Source organism: Limulus polyphemus, unplaced genomic scaffold (assembly GCF_000517525.1).
Source record: "Limulus polyphemus unplaced genomic scaffold, Limulus_polyphemus-2.1.2 Scaffold76, whole genome shotgun sequence".
Lineage (NCBI taxonomy): Eukaryota > Metazoa > Arthropoda > Merostomata > Xiphosura > Limulidae > Limulus > Limulus polyphemus.
Window position 1 is genome coordinate 910,054 of NW_013665686.1, and position 25,625 is coordinate 935,678.

Consider the following 25,625-nt stretch of genomic DNA (forward strand, 5'->3'; position numbering starts at 1 on the left):
CCTACAGCATTCGCCAAGGTACATGATAGTTCTAGAAACGTGGCGTCACACTAGTCATGTGACTTTGCTGACGCAACAATATAAATATCGATGTATGAATGTTTTAAAAGTCTACTGCATTTTATCGTAAACATTATAAATACAAAATTGTTTTTAAAACTGTGTCAAAGTGATTTCTGTATAAACTTTATTTTATATCTGACAATCTGATGATTGTATACTTTTTAGGTCATATATTTTCCATTTCGTCTACTCCTATTTACTCTATTGCTAATGGGAGTAGACAAAGTGAGATGTTACCTTTTAACAATGGAAGTGAAAATTTCAAGTTAATTGGTCATGTCATTATCAGCTTGAAGAAGAGAAACCATCAGCTGACACGATTGCTCCTTTGAAAAATAGTACAAATTTATATATTCCCGATCCCTTTTATATTCTTGATGGTTAATTTCAGGAATTAAAATACTTCATGCACTTCTCAATTCTTTTATAATAGAGGGCCCCCAGTGGCATGTCTGCGGCCTTAAAACGCTAGAATCCGGGTTCTGATATCCGTGATGGGCAGAGCACAGACAGCCTATTGTGTAACTTTGTGCTTAATTACAAACAAACAATTTATAATAGAGGATTTCTTAACAGAGCTTTATATAAGATAAGCGTACATATTTCAATATGCAACTAGATCAATACAATCTATCGTCTATTGCAGTTATTTTGGTGTAAAGTTAATAGTTTAGAGAAAAGTGGGCGAAAAAATGAATTCAAAAAAATATATAAATAAATAAAAATTTAATGCATATATAAGTATACATATACATATTTACATTGTCGATTCAGTAATACACGTACAATGTTATATGGGAAGTCATATGTCCCTTTAAGTTTAACGTCGATATTAATAGCGGTAGAACACGACCATATTACATTGTAACACATATCAAACTAAGTAGTCCGAAAGAAAAGTTAAACTTCCATCAACGTTTCTCGATACAATATGGAAAACTCTTTACTAATTATTTTTCTGATAATTTTATATTACCTCTATATTTTATATGGGGTTTATTTCAGTAATGATCATAAAGTATACATCTTGCCTATTATGTTCAACTGTGAGCACATTTTACCAATTCTGTGCACATGTGAGTGTTTGAGTGCACGTGGTTTGACCGCGTGGCGTATTGCTGTCGCCATTTTAGTTATATAGAGTGTTGGTTTTAGAGGGAAACTTTATCCCTCTGGAAAGATAAAATGAGTGATGAAGACAAGGACGTTGATGTCGAAAGTGACGTGAGTTTATTTTTCTGTTAATAACAACTGTTTTGAAATATTTGGTACTTTTCCCCCCAAAGAACTCTTTGTTTGGATGTAATTTTGAGTGGTTACTGTTTAAATTCTAGTACCAATTTTCGTGCTAGCACTTCACAGTAGAAGAACAGTAACATCATACATTCTGCGTACGCTGATAAAAAAGTTAGTGTTACTGTTAAGTAGTTGTGTTGTTTTAACTTGCACTTTCTGGGCGGCAGGACTCGTTGCGTAGTTGAACAATGTAGTGTAACCGAATATTCATGTTTAGCTGTTAAGTAGTATTACTACAGCTACTGAGTTAGCGTGCGTGATTGAATTTCGAAGGCAAGTTAGAATTTAGCCTAATCCTCACGTTGGGTGTGTATATGCAAATTACAATGTTGTTCGAAACAAAAATTGATTTCATATTAATAATGTGAGTTTTTCTAGAAAATATTAAAATTATTACGAGTATGTTTTTTCTATATTTTATGGTAGTTTCCATAAAATATTCTACGACTAATTTATGGAAGATATTATTATTATTAATTAATAGGTTTGAACTATTTGTTTTTAGATTCCATTTTTAAATTTAAATTGAAGTTAGGTTTTAAACTCGGTTACTACTGGTACTATTACTAATACTAGTGTTATATTTTCACGTAAGTTGATAGTTTTTGAAAATAGTAAAATATCTCTGTCTATTTTATCAAGGTAAAAATAACGCGTTGCAATACATGGCTTCATAAATTTTATATAGCGAAAGGTTTGAAATTCAATTTATATACTTTTATTCATACTATTAATGATAATCCTATTTATAGTATTACTATTAGTGATCATTTGCTACAGATAAAATCCCCCAATTTCTTATTAACTACAGTACAGCATAAGTCCTAATTAAAATATATAAAAACAACATTTATTTAAAAGTGAAGTTAATTGTGATATTTTGTGAAGAAATATATATATATATATAGTTGTTAAAATTTAAATAATATTACTTGATTTGACAAATCTTGGAAGTTGAAAATAGTTTCATATCAGGATGTCATTTGTAATTGTTCTAGAATGATTTATTCTTTTTGTTTACTTCTTTCATCTTTAGGTATTGTTTAGCTAGTCAATTTGTGTGCTATTTGTTCTTTTGTAGTTTTTAATTTGTGTTCTGGATTTTTATGATGTTAGATTTGTGTCCTGATATGCAGAGTTCTGTATCGGGACATAATCTTATACTATAATTATTATGATTAATTTTTCCATTATTTTACTTTTTGAGCCTCATTTAAGTAGCAAAGGCTGCTCACAGTAGTATAAATAATTTTGATTTATTCTATACTAATGAGTTTGATAAATGTAGGAAGTTCTTTCTCTCAAAAGAATTTTAAAGTTTATGATAAATTTTGTATATGTGTTTGGATTACTGCCTACTTATCTCTGGGACTTACATATGGGGCCCCTTTTCTACAGCAGTGTGTTTTTAGTAATATTCCTAAGGCTTTGGAATCCTATGTGGAGTCTGTGCGACAACAAACTACCGTTTCTTCTTTGGTGGATTGTTTGTTTCATACTGAGCCTAGACATGCCCCTATTACTGTTTCCCATCCAGCTCCTTCCCAGGCCATATCTGTTCCTACCTCCAGGAGATAATCTCATTGTTTTATTCAAGACGGACATGGTTCAATGGGGGCTTGCTTGACCAATTTTGTTCCCTTTTGGTGACTTTTTGCCACAGATCAGTGGGTTATACGGGTATTATCCAAGGGACTTGTCATCCATTTTCTTTCCCCTCCACTGTTATCTCAGATACCTATTTCTTTTCCATTACGTCTTCATTCTACCACCAGTCAGCATTTGTCAGAGGTGCTACAAAATCTTTGTTCCTAGCAGGCCATCAAACTTGTGAAGCATCTTTCTCCAGGTTTTTATTCCAGGCCATTTATGGTACCCAAGAAAAACAGGAACTGGTGGCTTGTGATCGATTGGTCCCACCTCAATCAATTTTTTGTTTTATCCGAATTTGCCATGGAGTTTTTCTCACCCTCAGGTGGGCTTTTTCATTGGGTTTGTGGATGACCAAGGTAGATGTCATGAATGCTTACCTGCATATCCTGTTATCTCATCAGTCAAGATCATATCTTCCGGTTCGTTCATCATGGGGTATTTCATTAAGTTCGCACCCTGTCCTTCAGGCTTGCTTCAGCTCCATTTGGTTTTTTGTCAGGTGGTCAAGGCTTTTGCCCAACATTTGCATGCTTGGAGGTTGTGCTTGCATCATTACATGGACTACTGGCTTTTGTTAGCTTGTTCCGAACAGGAGTCTACCCATCAAACTCATGTGCTGCTCCTGGTGGCAGCTTGTACGGGTTGGTTAATCAAATTGGAGAAGTCATTCCTTATACCTACCCAATATCTTGTCCATTTGGGTGTCTTTTTCAGCACTCACCTCAGTTGGGCCCAGCATTCTCCTTTTCAACTTTGTTCGAATGACTCTCTTACAGCTTGCGAAGTTATATTGCTTTTGGGGTGTGGTCTTCCATGGAAACCCTTTATCCCCTTGAGTTGAGCACATATGAGGTCTTTTCAGTGGACTGTGCATGACCAATGGAATCTTGAATGGGATTCATTGGAGGCTCCTATTTCCCTTCCTCCTTTCCTTGTAGGCAATCTGCATTGGTGGTTGGACAGGGCTCACACAAATGGGCAGGTGTTCCACTTCCTCCCCTCGTCTGGATTAACATATCTTCACGGATGCTTCCCTTCAGGGCTGGAGGTGTTGGTTGATCAGCAGAAAGCTTCAGATTGTGGTCTCCAACTAAAATATCTTACCATATGAACATCCTGAAGCTTCTGGCTGTATGTCGTGCCTTGGATCATTTTCTTCATCTTGCCAGGAATTATTTGGTCATGATCCATTCTGACAATTCTACAGTGGTGGCTTATCTCATTCACCAAGGTGGCACCCGTTCTTATTCCCTTTGTGGTCGGATCTTGTATCTCCTTTTTGGGCCCACACACTCAGTATTCATATTATTGCATGTCATGTTTTGGGTGCATTCAGTCTTGTTGTGGATTGTCTTTCATGCCCCGACAAAGTTTATCTGATGGAGTGGTCTCTCCATCCTTTTGTTATCCAGTGGCTATGCCTTCAGTGGGGTACTCCTCACCTGAATGCGTTTGCTACATCCGTCAACACCAAATTACCTCTGCCTTGGTCCCCAGTTCCTCTTGCTCTGGCTGTTGATGTGTTCAGTCAAGATTGGATCAACAAATACCTGTGTTTTTATCCTTCCAGCTGTCTTCTTCATAGGGTGGTCTTGATCATCCATACAGGACTGTGTCAAGTTCTTCTGATTGCTCAGTACTGGCAGCACAACCATAGTTCCCATGGCTGCTCCAGCTCCAACCTGCCCCTCCATTATCTCTTCCTCCATCCTTTCTACCTCAATCTCGGTCACCAGGATTTCACCTGTTTTTTTTATTCAGTCCTTGGTGAGGAGATCCAATTTGTTCTGGTGGGTTGATTCTTTTTTAGCTTGTTCCATTCTCCCAACTTCTAGGGATATTTATCAACGTAAGTGGAATGTTTTCCATTGTTGGTCTTTGGGTCAGGTTTTCGAGCTGCTTTATCCAGGTCCCTTAAAAGTTTCACCTCTCCCACCCTTTCTCTCTTGTTGCGTTCCTTCCGGATTAGTCATCCACCTCAGCATGCAATCCTTCTGCTTTGGGATGTTGATGTGGTTCTTCGCTGCCTCACTTTACCTCTGTCCTCGTGCTCACTTTCTAACTTATCCCTTAAGACTTATTTTTTCTTCTATTAGCCTGTGGACATCTTTGGTCGAATTTATATGCCATTGATGTTTCATGTACTCTATATTATTCAACATATATTTTCCTTTATCTGGATTGATCTTTCATTCCCAGGCTCGGGAGGGTAATTTCTTCTTCTTGCCAATTTCCCTTCCTTCCATTTCCCACCTTTATCCTCGGTTGGATCTGGATAGGCTACCATGTCCTGTCTGTGCTCTTCGTTGTTATGCTGCCCGAATGGCTTCCTTCCGTGGTGCCTATTCTCACCTATTCCTTCCTTGACAGGCATCCTCTGTTTGTCACCTTTCTTCTTCCACCCTGACTAGTTGGGTTTGGTTTTAATTAAATTGGCTTATTCTTCCCTATTGTCTTCTTCCCATAATTTGTTCCAGGTGTCTTCTCATCAGATCAGCCACCTTACCTCGTCCCTCGTAGAAAATTCTTCAATCGGGCAGGTGGACCACCCACATACAATCATATCTCATTATCTGCATTGGATCGCTGTGTCTCATCTTCGAGTTATTGTCTTCTTCCTGTAGCCATTCTTCAGACTTTGGTGATATTGTGACAGAGTAAGTTGATCTATCTATAAATAAATAGCTTACAAACTATTGGTTACATTAATTGTTAATAGGCAGTTAAGTCAGCACTATAAAACAATAATGAATTAAATATCAAAATACCATTATCGGTCCTGGTTTTCAACTTATTTTAATAACAGATAATGTATGTGTTAATAGTGCTCAAATGCTTTGAGGATATCCCATCTATCAGACAGACTCCAAATGCTGATGTCAATATAGTCAGCCATCATGGAAAATCATAAAAAAAGCAATCAAGTAAGGATTCGAAGCTGAGTGCTTACACCCACAACGTCTCAGTTTCTACTGCCTTTCACTGTCTATAGCCAGTTGTGGGAAGGCAGTTACCCTTAAATTTCTTAAAGGAGAAATGAATTGAAATAAAGCCACCCTAATATTTCTACTAATAAAACACCCAACCTCCATCCTTACCAAAAGATATTAAATAGAGCTATAAAACATTAAATAGAACTATACACCCTACCTTAAAAGTTCTTATATAGTTCTTACTCCTCCCTTTCTCCTGAAGATTTATTCAAGTATAACACGGGAATGCCGAGACAAGCCCAGCCACTTGAAATTAGTCTTTTCCATCTCGGTTATACTGAATAAAGTTGCTATTAGCTACTTATAACATAAAATAACTAACTTTCTCTTTATTTTTTTTAATTTTATAAGATATTTTCCTTAATCAATAGTTTAATTTCTAAAATATTTTTGTATTTATTAAAAAATAAAGTAAGGTATTTCTTTAATTGTCTGTCTTTATAGCTGTTATCTTTCAGTTTATTTTTTAATAATAAAACATTATCCATAAAAAAAAAAAGTATAGTTATTACAGACTGTTAAGAACCATTTTAGTTGAGGTTTAATAATACCTTTTAACATGATACACGGAATAACACTATTAGGTGAGGGTAGACCAAGAATGGGAAAATTAAATTCTCTTATTTTATCAAAAATAGTCAACTGCACTGTACCTTCTATAAAAGTAATGTCCAAATCTGAATAATTAGCATGGACCTCATTATTATTATTATTATTTCTTTCTATTGCAAGTTCTGGTGGATATATTAGGTGTGGTGTGAAATTCATATTACTTATAGATATTAAATCATCTATGTAATGGAAGGTGTAAATGTAGAAGTTAGGATTTAAAGTCTGCTTCATAAACGAACAGATACAGGTTGGCCATATATATATACATTATTAAAAACAATATAACTGTTATAAATACAGAAATGTAGTGTATTTTTACATTGAATTCTAGTAAATTTAAATTTGGGTATAATTATTTCGTTATTTATAGTTATTGAACAAATCATTGAAAATCCTGATTAAATCTTTTAGGTCTATTTTAGTATATAATGTAATAATGTCATATGTAAAAATAGAATTGGCAGTTTTTGAAGAATTTAAATTATTTAAACATTCCAAAACTGGAATGTTATTTTTAATAATCAAAAAATAGTTATTCTGGTTATTTGAAGACTATTTTTATTTTTTTCAAACAAGACATCTAGAATATTGTTAAGTACTATGGAAAGAGATTTAATGACTGTATTTAAAAGAATTAGTAATAAATCTGAATTTTACAGGATTTTTATGCAATTTTGGAATTGCATATAAAAATCATAAATTTGTACAAGAATAATCTGTATAGATATTCCCTTTTTAATAGTCTTCTTTAAATTAGTAATAACATTATTTATCTTTAAAGAACTTTTAGTAAAAGTACTTGTGGCATTAATTTCATTAAGTAAAATTTGTGTGTATAATTTTTTGCACATAAAACTAAAATTACAGCCAGCTTTATCAATTGGGGTAATAACGAATTGTTTTTGAATGTATTTTATTTTTAAAAACAGTGAATGAAATATCTAATTTATATTGAAATAAGCTTAAGGTTCTTAATCTATTCTTTATGGCAGTTAATAAAATATAATTTCCATTCAAAAAAGAAACATGGCAGATAATAGGATTGTTTACTTATTATAAGAATATAATCATCAATATTTTTTTCTAAGTCTTTTAAGATTTCACTTTTTTTTGGTGAGTTTTAAAAATTCTATAATTAGTACTTTTCTTTAATATTGATTCTAATTCTTTATCTTTGACAACTTCTAAATTTCCTGTAACTATATGATTATAAAAGACATTTTTAAAAATACTATCATTATAGTTACAAGGTCTGTTTGATTAAGTTTTTCAATGAATTTTTTTTTTGTTATGAATGTTTTAGAAGCTAAGACATTGTGTGTGTGTAAGCACTTGGCTCGTAGCCATATTTGATTGCTTTTTTAAAATGATTTTCCATGATGATTGACTAGATTGACATTGGCATTTGGATTTTGTCTGATAGATGAGATATCCCCAATGCATTTAGGTGCTATTGCCACAGATGTTATCAGTTATGATAATAAGTTGACACCCAGGGCCGATAATGGTATTGCAATATATACTTTTTCAGCCCCCCCTTTTTTTTTTAAACTCTTTTTGGATTCCACTCTGTGACAACTGACCAAGTATGCTTCTTCTAGTCAAATCCATGATGACTGCTTATTTCTAATTTCCATGGCCATAACATGCTCACTGTTGAGATGGGGTGTTCCACAAGATTGCTTGTAGGTGTGTTCTCATGATATATTTTCTTCATTAATGTGCCCATTCCAGAATGTACTCACACATGGACTTCATGGGTAAAGCAGAAGGTGATAGCTTCTCATCCCTGATATGCCTTAGACTGAATAAATTTTGTGTAGTTTGCTTTTCAAAATAGGGTTTTCATTGCCACCTGTTCCAATGTCTCTGGTGTTATCGTTCCTCTGGACTCTCCACCCATTTACTTCCAGCAGAGTAAAAGAGTCCTTACCATTTTCTAGTTCCAAGCTACTGGTGTGATGGACCATGGAGGCAACTAACAGTGATAATGATAGACAATACATATTATGATAAAACCATTCAGTTTAAAGTAGGGCTATGGTGTTCTGCTGGTGTTGATGACGAGATGTCCTCCAGTCTGATGCTCTGTCTCTGTACAGGTTTATCCGAGGGGATGTATTAGCTTTGGAGTGAGCTGTCAAAATTGTAGTTCACCCCTTTGATTGAGATCCCTCATCCTACCCCCACATGGATGTTGGTTCCCAGTTGCTGGATCTTGGATTCAGAGTTGAAACAATCAACATAAGTCCTCACATGTGTAACATTATAGGTGTCTCTGTTTCCTTACTTGTTCCTCCATTCGTTTTATGGGTCACAGTGGTGGTACTTGCTGATTAATATGGTTCTTCCTCTTACACTATCCCTTAATGATTTTAGTGTATCAAGGATGTTATTGTGCTAGTGGCAATTCCTGTCAGATTGGTTTTGAGTGACATATTTTACATTTGAGAGACATCTTTACTATATTGATCATCCGGATGTTGGGTTCCCGGATTGGTCAAACAATTTATCACTTTGCTATTAAGTGTCCTACTCGTAGAATAGGGGAGGATACAAGACTCCTTCCAGTCTCCTGAACTTGAGGTGAAGTTGGTATGATCCTCTTTCCTACCCCAACCAGATGGCTGGGTTTTGGATTATAATTGACTTATTGCTGGTATGATTCTCTATCCCACCCACACATGGATGTCGGTTCCTGGTGGCTGGGTTTTGGATTGTAGTTTACTTGCCAGTGGTATGATCCTCTTTCCTACCCCTGTATGGATGTCGGTTCCCGGCAGCCTGGGTTTTGGATGTAGTTGACTTGACGTGTACGGTCTATCATGCCCTAGCCACTTTACACCTAGGGGCACATCCTTTTACTTTCAACCACATTTCGGTACTTTATGGGATTGAGATTTGTTATATTCAATGTGGGATTTTAGCTATTTATGTGATCAGACGTAATGTATCATATCAGAAGTTATAATTTTTGTATACTGAAAATATATTTCCAATAGGTATTTACCTCCACACTAGAAACTGGTACTACCATTTTCTGCAAAAATTTAAAGTGATAGTTCAGTAGAATCAAAGAGAGAGTCACATGGATCAGGAGATGCATTTGAACCAGTTGATTGTAAGGTACGTGGGAGCTCAAAGCTGAAGGCATGGAAAAAATTTTTTGGGAGATATAGTGGTAGCACTGAATGAGAATAGCTATTTATGTGAGAAAAGATAAGTACCTATTGTAATATATTTTCAGTATAAGAAAATTATAACTTTGAAATGCTGACTAGAGGGAAGGCATCTGGCTGACTGCAGCTGCTGCCAACTTTTTTGTACATACTGTGATTTGAGGAACACTATACTTAACAATTAGACAAATGTAGTCAATTAATGGGACTATTGATTAATCAGTTAGCAAGTACCACAAATAGTCAAGCTATATCTCTTGCTAGTAATAAAACTAATAGAATTTTAGGATGTATTGACAATAATTACAAGTTAAAAAGATGGTAATTATTTCTCTACAGATCACTAGTTAGGTCTCAGTTGAATACTGTGTAGTTTTGGACTTCTTATCTATGAAAGGATATTGTTATGACAGCGGAAGTCATGCGACGCTGGAGTTTCTAAAAGGATCATGACTTTTCCTGGCAACTCTAGTCTGTTCCAGGCGCCCTCTTTTTTAGTACATAAGCCCGTCAAATAAAGCGGAAATATTTTTTGCAGATAGATAGATATAGAGACAGATGATTGAGTCAAGCGAGCGGTAGTATAAAATGTGTGTTTTGTTATCTAGATTGCAAACGTATTGACTGTGGAAATTCTGTGTATTGCAAAGTTGTATCGAGAAAGAATAAACTTGTTTTAATTAAGAAAGGACTTGTATCACTGAAGTTTATCAGAAAGAATTTATATAGGAAATTAAGAAACAAGCAGATACGCAACAATATATACTTTTTGGAAAGGGTGCAAAGGAGAGGTAATAGGATAATTGTGGGTGGAAGGGTTATCTCGTAAAGAAAACATTTAAGATCTCTTAATGGTTATTGTTTTAAGGAGAGAAGGATAAGAGGTGACCTTATTCAAGTTGACTATAATATTTGGGGGATTGATAATGTCCACATTGCACCAGATAAGCTTTTAACACAATGTGTATTTTATTCTTCGATATAAACTGCATTGCTGGAAATGAAAACTCAGTGCTAAAATTTTGTGTATTTTTGGCTTTCGGTTACTTTTTATCATTCAACACCTGATATTTTGGTGTTGTGTGGCTGTATTTACTAGACACTTGCTCTTCTTATTTCTTTATTAACTTCCTATCAAGGACAAATCTAGGCAATGTAAATTCAATACAGTAAACACTTTGTTGATGTTGATCAATAAAAGTCAACTGGTATAATTTTCAGTTCAATGGTAACCCAAACTATGGTTAATTGCTGTATAATTCATATGGAAATTTTTCTTTTTTTCAATAAGACATGTTATTTGAGTGAGGGAAAAAGAAATAATCCAGAAATGACATAGAGATTATCATTTGCACAGGCCTGTAAAACTAATTAAATTTGGTTAAAGTGGGTTTCTTAAATACTACTTGAATTTGGTAAAAAACCTCCTTGAAGTATCTTAAAAAAGAATCAAACAATTCAAAAGTTCTTGAATCTTACCTAAAAGCTATTTTCTTTGCCTATTTGATTGTTTTTTTTTTATAACCAAAGGCAAAATCTATTTTAGTAAAAAAAAAAAAGGGAAAAACGATTAATGAAAACAAATGTGGCTGGGATAAATTAGCATGTTGACTCCGATAGGTAGCACTAGTTGTCATCCAGAATACTTTGGATTTTATTGCTATATTAATGATATGAAGCATGTATGTTCATGGTTGAGTAAAAAAGTTTTACTGAAATGGAATGTTTTCTTTATCATATGTAGTTATATTTGATAAACATGTGAAATAGTCATTATAACTACAACTTGAAAAAGTTTGCTATGAACAAAGGAGGTGTAATCTATTATTTGATTCACTACTCTCTGCAGTAGACTTAGTTTTGCTAAATCACAGCTCTTAACCCATTGACTGTGGCTGCTATAGATGCGTGCTGATTTTTTGCAAGCCGAACAGTGTATATGGCTCACTTGTATTCAACTGCTGTGCTGTGAATCAGTGGTCAATGTGTTAAATATAACTTTTGAGAGCAAACCATAGAAATACAGTAGGCTTCCATTAAGTGGTGGAATGTAAACAGTTTGTAGGATTTGATATAAAGGACTTGCATCAAATCCTACAAATAGCTGTATAACTTGTCAGTCAACTTTCTGTGAGAATGACCTCACATGCTTTCTGTTTGATTTATTACTAATAAAGGTTTTATTTCTTTCAAATTGGCATATACATGCGTATGTATGTACTGATGAATAGTATGCATATTTGATGTGCACAGTTTTTATTTCTAATGCATTTTTTATGTTAAAAAATCCAAATTTATCTGGAGCACTGGATAAAAGTATCTGATATAATTTGGGCACTAGTTTAAGTCTGTAAAAGACAGGTTAGGATATAGTTAAGACAATTTTATTTTTCTAACAGGGTAACATGACTTATGGAGCAAGTTGCTGTTGGTTGTAGTGAAGGCCAGCACTTTACGGGAGCTTAAAAGGGAAATCAGTGACTTCCTGAAAAATGAGTGGGTTTAAGTTTTACTTTTCTAAAGGGTGGGTTTGCAAAGATGGCTTTGAAGGACAAAATTTTCCCATTATCCATATATTAAAAATAAAAAACTACTTAATAATAGGGTTTGTTTTTAGGTTAAGTTTATTTAATATTTGTAAGATGGTTATATGAAGGCTATATCTAGCTTTGATTATGTTCTTAGTGGATGTTTCAAGAATGAAGAGGTGACATTATAAGTAGAGTGGCTTTCTTTCATAATACTTATTCTTATCCACATTAGGATGTGTAGATACTGTTAGTGGAAATAGAGCAATGAGTTAGGGTGTTGAATTTTTTCAAGGTTTTGATGAATGATTTTGTGTATATGGATAGCAGAAGTCAAAATGTTTCAAAAAGAACAGCTTAACTTTAGTTGCTTAAATTTAGTTTTCCACATCCAACAAAAATTATGAAGATTTACTTGATTTTGATACCATATCTTATCTCTACTCATAGAATAGCTTTTCCTGGCTTGTAATGCCCTTTATATGTGCAAGTGTTTGCTTGCCACAACCTTGATACTCCCATCTACCCTAATATGTTTTCACGTGAGGCAGATGGTGATAGCATGCAAATTGGCATGTGACAACCCTCTACCAATAGGAGTGTGACTCCCTCTATAATGCTTAGCTAAAATGATTTCTCAATTAGTTACTAATGATGTTCAGATATCTTTTACTCCTGCTTTCCTTTATGGAATTTTTAATCAGTTCTTTATTTTTATGGGAACTTAGTTTTTCTTAGTTTGCTACACTTGTGTTCTGAAATTTTTTTTTTTATACACATTAGCATTACATGTCTTCTATTATAATACATGATTCTTTCGAGCTCCATGTTTGAACTTTTCTACTTCCACTCTTCATTGAAATAGATTGAGTTTCATGTTACAGATACTACTACTGCTGTTCCTCCTAAAATACAAAAAAATTGACTACAGTGGATTTGGGTCCACAATTTGGGAGATGTTAATAGCCTTGGTTCACTAGGAGTTGTCTATCTTCATGCGGGCTCCTGATTTGCCGGCAGATTCTCCTCTCGTGCTTTTTATCAGAGTTACCTGAACACAAGGACATGGATTTTGACATCTGTGTCACCCACTCATATTTATCTCCAGTGGCAGCACCTGGGCCTCCTCCTCCTTTTCCGAAGTTAATAAACCAAATATGTTACATTTTATCTTTATCCTCCACTTTCCTTTTAAGTAAGAAACCTTTGGGCCAATATCTTATTCTTCCTGACCTCACTGGTTATTGGGGTTCATGCCATTTTATTGGCAGACTAATTATGTTCTGAGGCCAGTGTGCCTTAACCCTCAAGTCATATGAAAGACCATTCTGTCTGTTTTTCTTTCTTTTTTTTTTGGACATCCAGCAGTTGAATTCTCTTCTACTTCTGTGGGGTTCAGATCCCACTATTTCATTGACATTTTCCCAACTTCAGTTTTACTGTATCTGCCTCAGATTGTCTTACCTTATTTTTCTCTTTCCTTGAACCACTTTCTGTTGCAGGCTCTTCATTGTTCTCCAGAGAGGCTTTTGGTGGTGCCTCGGTTACCTTTTTCCATGATTACAAGATTCCTTTTCTGCCCTTTACCTACCTACATGGCTCCTTTGTTGTCGGGATCTCTTGGGTTGGATGTCATTTTGTCATGTGTGTTTACCCCAAACATCCTTACAAGACTTGCACATGGCTACCTTGTTAAGGCAAGATGTCTTTTGGAGGTTTTCCTGACTCATTGGAGATCAGAGTCAAGCCTGCACATTTGCACACCTCCTTTTCTTCATTGGTTTCCTGTTTGTCTCTGCCTCCTATTGTACCTGTTTCCGTGTCTTGTCCTCCTACTTTCTCTCCTTTATGAGTGCCTGCTCCATGGGTCCTCAAGGTTCACTGTTGATTTGTTTGTCAATGGCTTGAGTGTCCCCAGTGATTACGTGGTGGGTGTAGAGGTTTGGTGGGGGACAGGTTTTTGCACTTTGCCACTCTTTGGGAGCCCTTCACCACAGAGGGTTTTGCCTGGGATTTGCATGCCACTAGGCTTGAGCTACCTCACCTAAAAAACAGCATTTAACATCAACTTTGCTAGTGCATGTTGTTATCATCATGTAACAACATCCCTCCACCAATAGGAGGTAAACACAACCTCCTTGTGCAGTAGTTCCCCCTAAGCATTTGTGCTAATGTTAACTTCATTCTTTTTCTCAGCATTGTCTTGAATGGATTTGGTTGAGATTTGTAATAGTTTAGAACTAAGTTAGCTTTCATTAAACACCACAAGGCTTTTGTATAGATACAGACTTATTTGCTTACTTTTTAATTAAATACTCTTACTACAAATTTGTCCATAAATTGAGTCTTGAGTTTCTGTTCCGAGTGGAAATTTATTTTCATGTTATGATTCAAGATACTTTTCTTCACCTGAAAGTAGTCAAATTTCATTTAAATAATCTCAAAACTTCTGATTAAATATCAAATTTTTTTCCTCAGGAAAACTATATTTTATCATTATATTTTCTCTGCCCTAACTATAAACATTCAGTCAGTTTGACCAGCTTCTTAACTGCCATAAAAAATACAAATGAATTTTAAGGTACACTTTTTTTCTTTTTTAGAATGGCTGCATATTGTAACAAGAAACTAAATAACTTAAAGCTCGAACATTATATCTGTTTATACTTAAACTTTGTTTTATTGCCCTTTGACCCATGTCTAACTGATAATGCTGTCACACAAGTTGTAAGTTATTTGGTGAACACCTAGCTCAAGTTACCACATATATTTGCGTAAGGCACGAGCTGCTTGCAAGCATACCTGATGAAGATTTTTTTTTTGTTATCTTACCTAGTCTGACCAAACAAGCATCTAATTTTTATATTTTAATTGCTTTTATAATAACAAAGAATACATATGAAAAACAAGAAATATAGTACTTACCGATCAAAACTTAACTATATATATATATTCATTTATTTAATATTAATGGTACTACTACTACATTACATTTATTTACTTAATTATATAATGTACCTAATGACACAGAATAGTAATATGTAAAAAAAATGTCCTTTAACTATCATACATTTTTTGTGTGATAAGAACCATTGAATATTCAGCTAATCTCATCAATGTGTTTCATGTGGGAATAAAGTTTGAAAGGGAGACAAAATAGACAATTTTCTGTACAGAAAACAACTTAATATAATATGTCATTTGATAGATTTAAACTTTGGCTTTCTATTCGTTATAAATATATCATATTATGATATAGTATAAAACATCTGAGCAAACTATTGACAATTTGTGGAAGAGAGGGTGTGACAAGTGGGTCTGATTTTCTAGTTTATGACTACATAAACAAATAAGATTGTAGGCTATAAAATTTATGCTTTGCCTGAGTAATAACAATATAAGTAATTTATATTAAATTCTGTACTTCTCAGAGGGGTGGTAAGAGGGAAGATCTAGAGCAAATGTCACAATTCTCATACTAGGGGATCTTGAGGATTTTAAAAAAAATTTCCTTATAAAATTAAGAACTTAAAACATGTATATGACTAAAAGTTGATTAATTAACCACAATTTGATACCAAGATTATTTGTATATTATGATAACAAAATAGTTTAATTAGATTTTGAATGTAACTCTTAAAAACGTCATGACGTTCGCTTTCGCCTGCTTGTGACAGTGTGGTTATTGGGCACCTATATCATGTATAACAGTTAGATAAGTTTGTTTCTGAAGTTAAGCTGATATTAATAAAAGTTTCAAAAAAAATTAACTGAATCAATTTGACTTGCTTAACCCTATTGCCACAGGTATCCTTTACTGCACATGACACAAGGTTTTAGTGTCTTACATTCAATATTGTACTAAACTACTTTTTGTTTATGGTATAGCAATTAGAATAGCATAAAATCTTAGCTAATAATCCATATTGTAATAGTATACAAGTTTTAAGTTCTTAATTCTACAAGGCAATATTTAAAAAAATCCTGAATTTCCACTCGTTTGACCCACTTGACACATTTTCTCTTAGCATGTCATCATACCCATTTTTTCCACCACCTCTCAAAAGTACGAAATTAAATGTAAATTACTCTATATAAAATCGTTATTGCTCAGACAAACCATAATTTTAATAGTCTTCAATTTTGTTTGGTTACAGAGCAATCAAATAGAAAATTGGACTCCTCCTGCCACACCCACCTGGCACATTCTCTCTTTCAGAATTCATTGATAGTTCTCTCTTACATTTCATTATATATTACCTATAACCAATAGAAAGTGAAGGTTTTCATCTATCAAATGACGCATTGTATAACGTTGTATTGTGAATAGAGAATATCGTCAGTTTCACTCACAGTACAAGGTTCATTCCCATGGAAAAGTTAAAGACTAGCTTGGATGAATTTATAATGCCTCTTGTAGTATAGTTTGAAAGCCAGGAAAATTTTGAGAATTAAGTGAATTTGTCTACTTTTTTTGCATGTTATTAGTCTATATTCTTTGGTGCATTATTTAATTAAATAAAAATTAAGTGCATTACTATCATTAGTATTTAAAAAAATATATTAGTGTTAACTCTCCTCGAAAACTGACAGCAAGAACAAAGAAGATTGGTTTAGTATTTTATTTCTTGTTTTTCATACTTATTCTTTATGTATAATTATAAAAGTGACTAAAATGTAAAAATAGGGATCCTTATAGGTTTGTTAAGATTAGGTAAAATATATAATATAAATGTTTCACGAGCTGCACATTCCCAGAGTGATTTACAACCTATAATGGCACGGATAGTAGTTGGACACGGTTCAAAGGGCAATAAAACAAAATTTAATTATAAATAGATGTATACTGTTATAAACTTGGAGTTACTTGAGTTTAGTTTCATGTTCAATTTGAAGTCATTCTAGAAAGAAAAAAGGGGGAATTTAGGTCTTTTTGTTTATGGTTACAAGGTTGGTCGAAGTGACTGATCCCGTTCTGAGATAGGGTAGAGAAAATAACAGATAAACTATAAGGATTTAGTGAAAAAAATGTTTGAAATGCATTTAGAAGGTTTTTAGGGCTTACGCAAAAGTATTTTAATTTTAACATGAAAACATTTTAACATTTTCTTTGTGGTAAATGACATTTGTAAAGGTAACTTAGAAAAATGTGATATTTAATAACAAAGCATGCTCATAATCACATGGATACACAACTTAAACCTGCACAACACTTTAAGATTATATTTATTGTAGTAGTTAAACCTTAGCCATTAAAAATGTGTAGATTACCCCCCACCCCAACTTTCTAATGTAACCGTACCTGCCTGTACTTGTAACAAATATAACTATAGCACCAAATCCATCAAATAATATATAAAATATAAGATACCTACCTTGAATCACTTGCTTTAATTTATGTTCCCAACAATATTCACTGGCTATGCAATATATTTTCCATGTTCAGCTTTTATAACCTCTTTGAATCAAGTCGAATGTTAAGTCAAAGTCTTGATGGCTTCATGTCACTTAGGGACCACCATGAAATAAATTTGTTTGTATAAAATCATCTGCATCAATGAAAATACTTTGAAGAAGGTAGATATTTACAGATGAACCCAAAAATTACACCAATCTTAGCAGTTCTTTCAGCTAAATGCAGTGGAACATTGGTGTCCATAATTAATAACACAAGAATTAGCAAACTGAAAAAAAATTCTTTTTTTTAATTACCATATTTTGCAGTGTATAAGGATACTTTTTACTCTTAAAACAATGCCAGATTTTTACTACTTATCTTATACATGGGTTCAACGATAGAGTTCCAGGAATAACTCTTTAGTTAATAGCATATTTAACCAAAACTATGTTGTTACTTTTACTTTTGTTTGCTTTTTTTGAGTAAGTGCATTGATATCATGCCACCTACTGCATTACAATAACATATTTGTAATTGTATCATTTGTCTCATTCTTCATAATTTGAAGTTGTTTATCTCTCATGCTAGTTACAATTAATCTACTTTTTTTTAATTTATTGATCTCATCTGTCATACTAAAATATTTCTAATATATAAAAAAATGTTAGTTTCTGTAACATACACTAATTTTGTAAACATGTTTTTATAGTAGATCACTATATCTTAACGTTTAATATTTTTTTGTAATAGATAAGGAGTTCAACTGTGATGAAGAACTTTGTAAAGTTGTTTATTACATGTTTGTGACTTAAGTTATGCTGCAATGAGCTGTCTGCAGCATTTGAAGAGCATAAAAAAAACCACTTGTAGTTGTATTGATTACCCCAGAGTGCAGGTTAGTTAGGAGAGTTTAAAAAGAATGTCTTTACAAAAGTAACATCCCAGAGTTTCTTGACATTCTATACAATGAACCTCAAATAAATACACTAAACTTACAAAAAAAAATCCAGGGTCATCTTATACACCAGCAAATATGGTAATAAATCTGTTTTTTTCAGAACTAGAAAAACCTAAAGTGAATAATCCATGTTGGTTTAGTTGTTCTATATTAACAAATGAAATACGAACATAGTTGTTCTATGTAGTAAGTAAAATAAAGTGACTGTTCGAATGTATTAACAATTGTATGCCCTGTAGAAGAAAATTTACTAGGTAACTGTTTCTATACACCTTTTTTCTTAGTACTCGCATCCATATGTATATATGAAAAAAGTTTGAATGTCATCAGTTTTACTTTTCAACTTTATGGGGTTTTTAGAATCCCCCCCTGGAATTTTTGTTCTAGGATGAAGACACAGAGGAAGGATATCCATTCTCTGATGAGAGTGATAGAGGACCTCTGAAGAATGGAAGCAACCAGTTTCCTAGCCAGGTTGGATTTTTGTCCTGAAACCTGCTCTGGAAGTGTGCTGATTTGTGCTTAATTTTTGACTCATTCTAACAAATATTATGTGCATATAGTCCTCTTTTGAAAGTGTTCAGATAGTTGGTTAAGGTTGCGTCATTCTAATATCTGTAGTTGTAATAGTTTTGTAAGAAAATGTGTTGATGCCTGTGTATGGTTTGAAAGTTTGCTTACAGTTGTATTTTAATACCTGTAATTAATGTAATATACTCTGAAATTTGCAGTCACTGAAGTTTAAATTCATTCTGAAAAATATATTTGTAAGATTTTCTGAAAATGTTATGCATTTACTGCAATTGGAGCTCTCTGTCTATACTTGCTTAAGTTTGATATAAGTCTTAACAAAAATAGTACACATAGTTATTGCTTGCTGTGAAAGAATGCTGACACTTACTTGACTTGCAATACATTCCAAAAAATTGATGTAGCTACATGTTCTGCTTCAGAAATTTGTGAACAATTGATGAGGTTTGTACTTGATTGAAAACTTTGATACATGCATTTCCTTGGGCTTTTGCTAATTAAAGGAGATATGCATTTTTATTTTTTGTAGGATTATTATGGACATCACCAATAGGGTCACTGCATGCAAATATCCTTCCCCCCAAAAAAACAACAACAACCTTAAACTGTCAAGGAAAATTACATCTAGTACTGCAATAATTGCCAAACCCCAAAACATTCTGTGTGGTATGCATATAGGTTGTGCAGTTTTACCATGTGGCTTATTTGTAGTTATTTAATTTTGCATATAAATTTGTATATTTTTAACAAGAGCTTACATATGCTTATTTTTGCTATGAAATTGGTAGTCTTACCAATTATTTATGCATTTTCTTTTTTTGTTTGCAATTTCATAACATCTAGTTTCTTATGATCTGAAATAAATGTGAAAAGTTGCATGTATTTAGAATCACTGTGGAATAGTTCCAGGATCCTTGGCTTAATCTAAGCGAATACTTTATAAATTTATCAATAAAGGCTTCAAGCCCCTGTCAGTCAATTCTCCTCCCAGATCTTTGCATGTTAAATACTTATTTAGCAATTATTCTTAACTCAGTGTTTATGCACAAGGAAGAATTTAGTGGTGGGCATTTAAGTACCAGCATGTGCATGATGTATAATATTAATTGAATTTGTTTAGTAATGAAGATTCATATTTGTAGCAAACTACTAAAATTTTTCTTGCAGTTTGAAAAAGTTTCATAGAAAAGTTTGTGGAAAATGTTCAATTTTGAGATGTTCAGCAATTTGGGTGTGTCAGGAAGTGGCACTGATGATATAAATGGTTATTACATTTTAAATAGTTCTTTATTATTTGAAATAAAATTGTTAGTTAAATCACTTACATAAAAGTCAGTGATATTCACTTTTGAAGTAGTTAAGCTTACAAGTTTTAATTACTATTTTTTACATAAGAATATTTAATTCAAATTGTGCAACAGAACCTAGAATTTTTAGTAAGGGGAGGTATTGCAACTTTTTAAATAAGTACTAAGTAAAATTAAAATATTCTGTAGCATTGTTAACTAAAGTGGAAAATGAAAAGCATTGTTTTGAAGATTGTCATTTTTCATTAAAAGTATGTACAGATTGAGTTGTATTGCTTTATTATTCTTTATCTGTAGCATGGTGAAGGAATTATGAAACCTTATCAGCTATAAGTATATAATACAGAAATATCAATGACATCATACATAAGCACTGAAAATTACCAGTGATAAATTGGTAATCATTAGCTTATTTTGACAGTTAAGAGCAATTTCCTGAAGAGAAAAACAACCCTTGTTGCTATTCTAATATACCAAAGTATTATCAAATGTGAGTGTAAAGTGTAGCAAACCTGTTTGCCCACGATAAGCTTGAGTAGACTTTTTTTGTGTTAAAGCATATAATTTGGATTTGGATACTGTTGCAATAAATTTATTCTGCATAAAAGTAAACTTTTGACTGAAATTCATTAAAGAATTTGATTAATATGTCAAGCTGAAACATTAATAATAGTATTCTAAAATATAAATAAACAATCTAATCTTTAAATTTTAGTTGTGATTAATTTTGAAAATTATAGAACTGACAAGGGAAATAAAAAGATAATCCATATAGCTGTTTTGTTGCTGATATATAGACCCCTTTTAACATAAGAATGGAAGTAATATTTTTGTGTATTGTGCCTTTCAAAATAGAAATAAATTAAGTCTTGCATAAATATTAGCATTGGCAACCATAATTTCATAATGTGTGAATTTCAAATTTTTTAAGTTTAATTTTATTATACATACTGATCTTTATTCTCAACTTACTTATATAAAGGAGTTTGTGCTAAAAACAAATGGTACAAATAAATGATTTTCACTACATAACTTTAAATACACCAACTGTATCCTTTTTTGTTGTTGTTGTGTCATGACTTAGTATGGAAATTTTAGACCTGTACTGCTGCAAAAATGTGTATATTATTTTTTATAAATTTATTTTTTGAATTATAAACAATAATACTGATGTATTGCTATACTGGGATTTGCATGAATGTTTTTATATAGAAATACCTATTGTACTTTCACATCTTCCAATTTTATATCTGTGCATAAGGATTAAATCTGTAAATCAACAGTCATCTAGTTTTGATACTTCACAGTATGTGTTCTAGGATTTTATTGACCACTTAAAATTTATACTTTACAATTTTGTAGAAATATAATGTTGAAATAAAATAAGTGATGAATTACTTTGTCTTTTGGTTATCCTTGTGTGGGAAATTTAAGAATGTTTATAAGAATGTTTAAGTGAGTAAGCTTGACCAGAGAGTTAGTTTATTAGTAAAATGAGTCCTATGTATATATTCCAGCCCACATATTCAAAGGTTTTTCACTTTTAAATTGGTTTAATATTTAATACATATGTTTATTTCTTAAATTTTTTTGCTAATTAATTTATTACAAAAAAAAATTTCTTGTTCCTGTTTGCTAAAGTACTAATATATTCTGAAATGTAAATACAAAAACAACTATTAGTTCAAAAGTGTTAATTCTTTAACTCATTTTTTAATTGTTTCATGTACTTTAATCCTTTTGGCACACCTGTTGCCATATGGTGACCCCATAACATGTAGGGAGTTTTCTGCTAGAAATGCAAATCAAACACACACAATTAGTAGACAAAGCCTAATCTACATAGATGAAGATCTTGGCTGCCAGTTCATATCCATCGTGGTGTATGTTGCTATTAAAAAAAAAATTGGTAATATTTGCAGTTGAAATTTGTTTAATTTTATGAGAAAATGGCATCAAATGGCTCCATTGTTATCACACTTGAAGAGGCAATTGAACTTGTACAAGCTGATGGTGATTCTGGGTTTGAACCTGAATTATATGATGATTTTGAGGGTGAGATGACTGATACTGATGTGGATAGTTATAGTAATAATGCCAGAGCTGAGCCTGTTGGAGCAACTGATGATGGTGACAGTGATATTGCTTACAAGATTCCCATTTCTAAAAGGGCTAAATATTAAGGTAGAATTCAAGGGAAGCCTCATAGATATGGTGCAGGACATAATAATGTACCACTTGCCAGTGCAGATGGGTGTACAACTAAACATGCATATGGTCATGATTGACTTTTTCATGGTAAACAAGCTAGACATGAACTTCATGATGCAAATAATGATCGGTGGAGGTTGGTGGTGAGTTATGAACATTTTCAGTCATATGTTTTCAAATGAGGATGGTGATGTATCAGTCACTCATAGGGTTGTTTAGAATATGATGGCACCATACATTGATGAAGGGCATGAACTGTATATAGACAGTTATTACACTAATGTGTCTTTGGCTAAGGAACTGTTTAATAAGGACACAGGTCTGTAGTACAATGAATGTGAACTGTTGTAGCATGCTGACAGCTTTGAAACCTACTGTCTTACCTCTCGGGAAAGGTGACAGTCCTGTGTTTATGAGGAAAGAGAAACTGATCACATATAATTGTTTTATTATTTCAAAAAACTGGCCTAAAGATGACAAAAATTGCTTATTCAAAGGGCTTCTGAACAATAAATGCAACATAGCAAAGGGTAAAAAATAATAACTTGCAACTGTTTTTTGGTGAAATTAAGTGATTGTGTCAAATCAGAAGTAAAAAACTACAAATTTTAAAAATATGGTGGCCATATTGGAAGTGACATCTGATATGCAAATTAGGTCTAATTATTTGCATCACTTCAATCTTCTGGTTGTGCTGAAGAATTTTTTCCATACGTATGTCTTGGGCTATTTAAAATTGTTTGAGGTACACTAGATCTAATTAGACATGAATATACTTAAACAAACAAAAAAAAAAAAGTGCCTAAAGGGTTAATGTATAAATACCAAACATGTAAGAAGTTAGTTTTATTTAAAACTTAGTAATGAATAAAAATATAATTTAACCAATTTAAACTTAGATAATCTAATGTAATTAAATTCTAATTGCATTTTTATAATTACTAAGTTTATTTGGAGGAGGGTTATGATTGGGAATCTTGGTAGTCATTTGTCAGTGTTAAAGTGGGTTAATAGTGAGGAATTAGTGTAATGCACATCTCAAATAGTCTTAAAACATGGGGTGTGAATTAATGTTTTTTTTATATAAATAAGTTGTTTTTTGTGTTCATATCTATAAGTGCAATGAATTTATTAAAGCTTTTCAGCTTTAACATGTTTGACAATGGCTATAATCTTAATATATTTTTTCCTTCACGAGAAAAACTGATTTTATTTTATGAAAATATTATTTCAGGCAGAAAAAAGAGCTCATCACAATGCACTTGAAAGAAAAAGACGAGATCATATAAAAGATAGTTTCAGCAGCTTGAGAGATGCAGTGCCATCTCTACGAGGAGAAAAGGTATTTGTACAGTGAACTTTTTTCAGTCTTTCATTTTATTGTATATTTTCATCTGTCTTCTCTGTCAAACCTTATTAAAACCATATTGCTTCAAAACTCCTTGGGTGTTTATAAAGAACAGACTTGTGTTGCAAAATTAATGTTTTTGTTTGTAAAATTAAAATGACAAATACACTGTATGTAGGTGGTAGCTCAAGTTAACCACAAGATATATTTGTAGAATTTTATCAAGGGCTAAAGTAAGGACCTGAGCTAAAAAACAAGAAATACAAAATTAACCATAGATTCCAGAATCTTTTTATCTACATTTCTTCAGCTTTCTGAAAGACTGCACATTTTCTACTGTTGTAAAACACGCCTTTTTTTGATTGTTTTATTACATGATTATGAAATCGTGACAATGAATGCACAAATATGATTTTGAATATGGGGCCAAGTTTTCACTCATTTGAAAAGCCTTGCTGGAAACTGAATGAAAAATTCAAACCTTTTAGAATGAAATAATGTGTCTTCATCCTTGGATTATATATGCTAAAATTTAAGCATTTACACTGTTTTTAGCTTCCCATTGAAAATTCTCACAAGAATATAAAATCTCTTTGTAAATGTACTTAAAGATTTCTATAGAACTAATTCTAGCATATGTTTTTTTGTATTGCTTTGTTTTCAAAGGTTTAACAAGTATTTCTCTTAACAAATTTAATAAATGATACTTAATTTTTTTTTAACGTTACATAGGTAAGGAGCACTTTATTTCAGGTTTGTAATTATATCACATTTTCTGTACTTTGATTAGATTTTCCATCAGAACTATAAAATTACTTTGCAAAAAGAGACATAAAAGTACATCTTTTATCATGTATTTTAGGAATTACGTAACATTATTTGATAGCATTAAATCACTGAGTTGCTACATATGTTGTCTAAACTTTTTCGGAATTAAGGTAGATTTCATTCACATTTGGTGTGTTGAATGCAAGCATCTAGACATTTTAAAGTGAAGTTGACTAACGTTTTTTTTTTTAGCAATTTGAGTTTGATTACACCAAAGTTTACATTAACCTTGTGTTCATGGGTGGGTGTCAAAGTGAGCATTTCATGACTTTTGCAGAGTTGCATTCCAAATTTAAATTGCTTTATTATCAAGTTATATTAGTTAGCTTGGCATCAAAATGTAGTTTATAAATCAAATTTTAATGGTATATGTGTTTTTAATATCTTAATTTCAAAAGGAAATATTTAAAATTCCCAATTTTCACTTCTTCATATCACATGGTACTTGTTTGCTATGAATTACAAATTTATAGTGTAGATGCTGCTAAGACATTATCTGATATTATATTCTTTATGGAGGTATAAACCAGAAAGTCAAATCCATTTGCCATGCCTTCCTATCACATCCATCTTTCAAAAAAGGTCGTATCTTTTTAACATAATATTTGGTATTGGATTGTTTATAATCAATAAAAAGAGAATATTTTAATTTACTAATTTTCATATAAGGCTAGCTTGTTCTCTTAATAGGTTTTTAATTATTCAGCGTACAGTCATTGT

At 32.5% G+C, this 25,625-nt stretch overlaps 1 protein-coding gene across 2 annotated transcripts in view; it reads left to right on the top strand.

The window, feature by feature from the left end:
- Positions 1-1,133: 1,133 nt before the first annotated feature.
- Positions 1,134-25,625, top strand: part of LOC106466890 (protein max-like) — a 52,260-nt gene continuing 27,768 nt past the window's right edge. The window contains exons 1-3 of one of the 2 annotated variants that reach the window (XM_013927201.2): positions 1,145-1,287; positions 19,068-19,154; positions 23,964-24,071. In XM_013927201.2, coding sequence (XP_013782655.1) covers positions 1,249-1,287; positions 19,068-19,154; positions 23,964-24,071 — 234 coding nt within the window. In that variant the 5' untranslated portion in view covers positions 1,145-1,248. Of the gene's footprint in view, positions 1,288-19,067; positions 19,155-23,963; positions 24,072-25,625 lie in introns of both variants that reach the window. The other variant, XM_013927207.2, reaches the window with a different exon arrangement.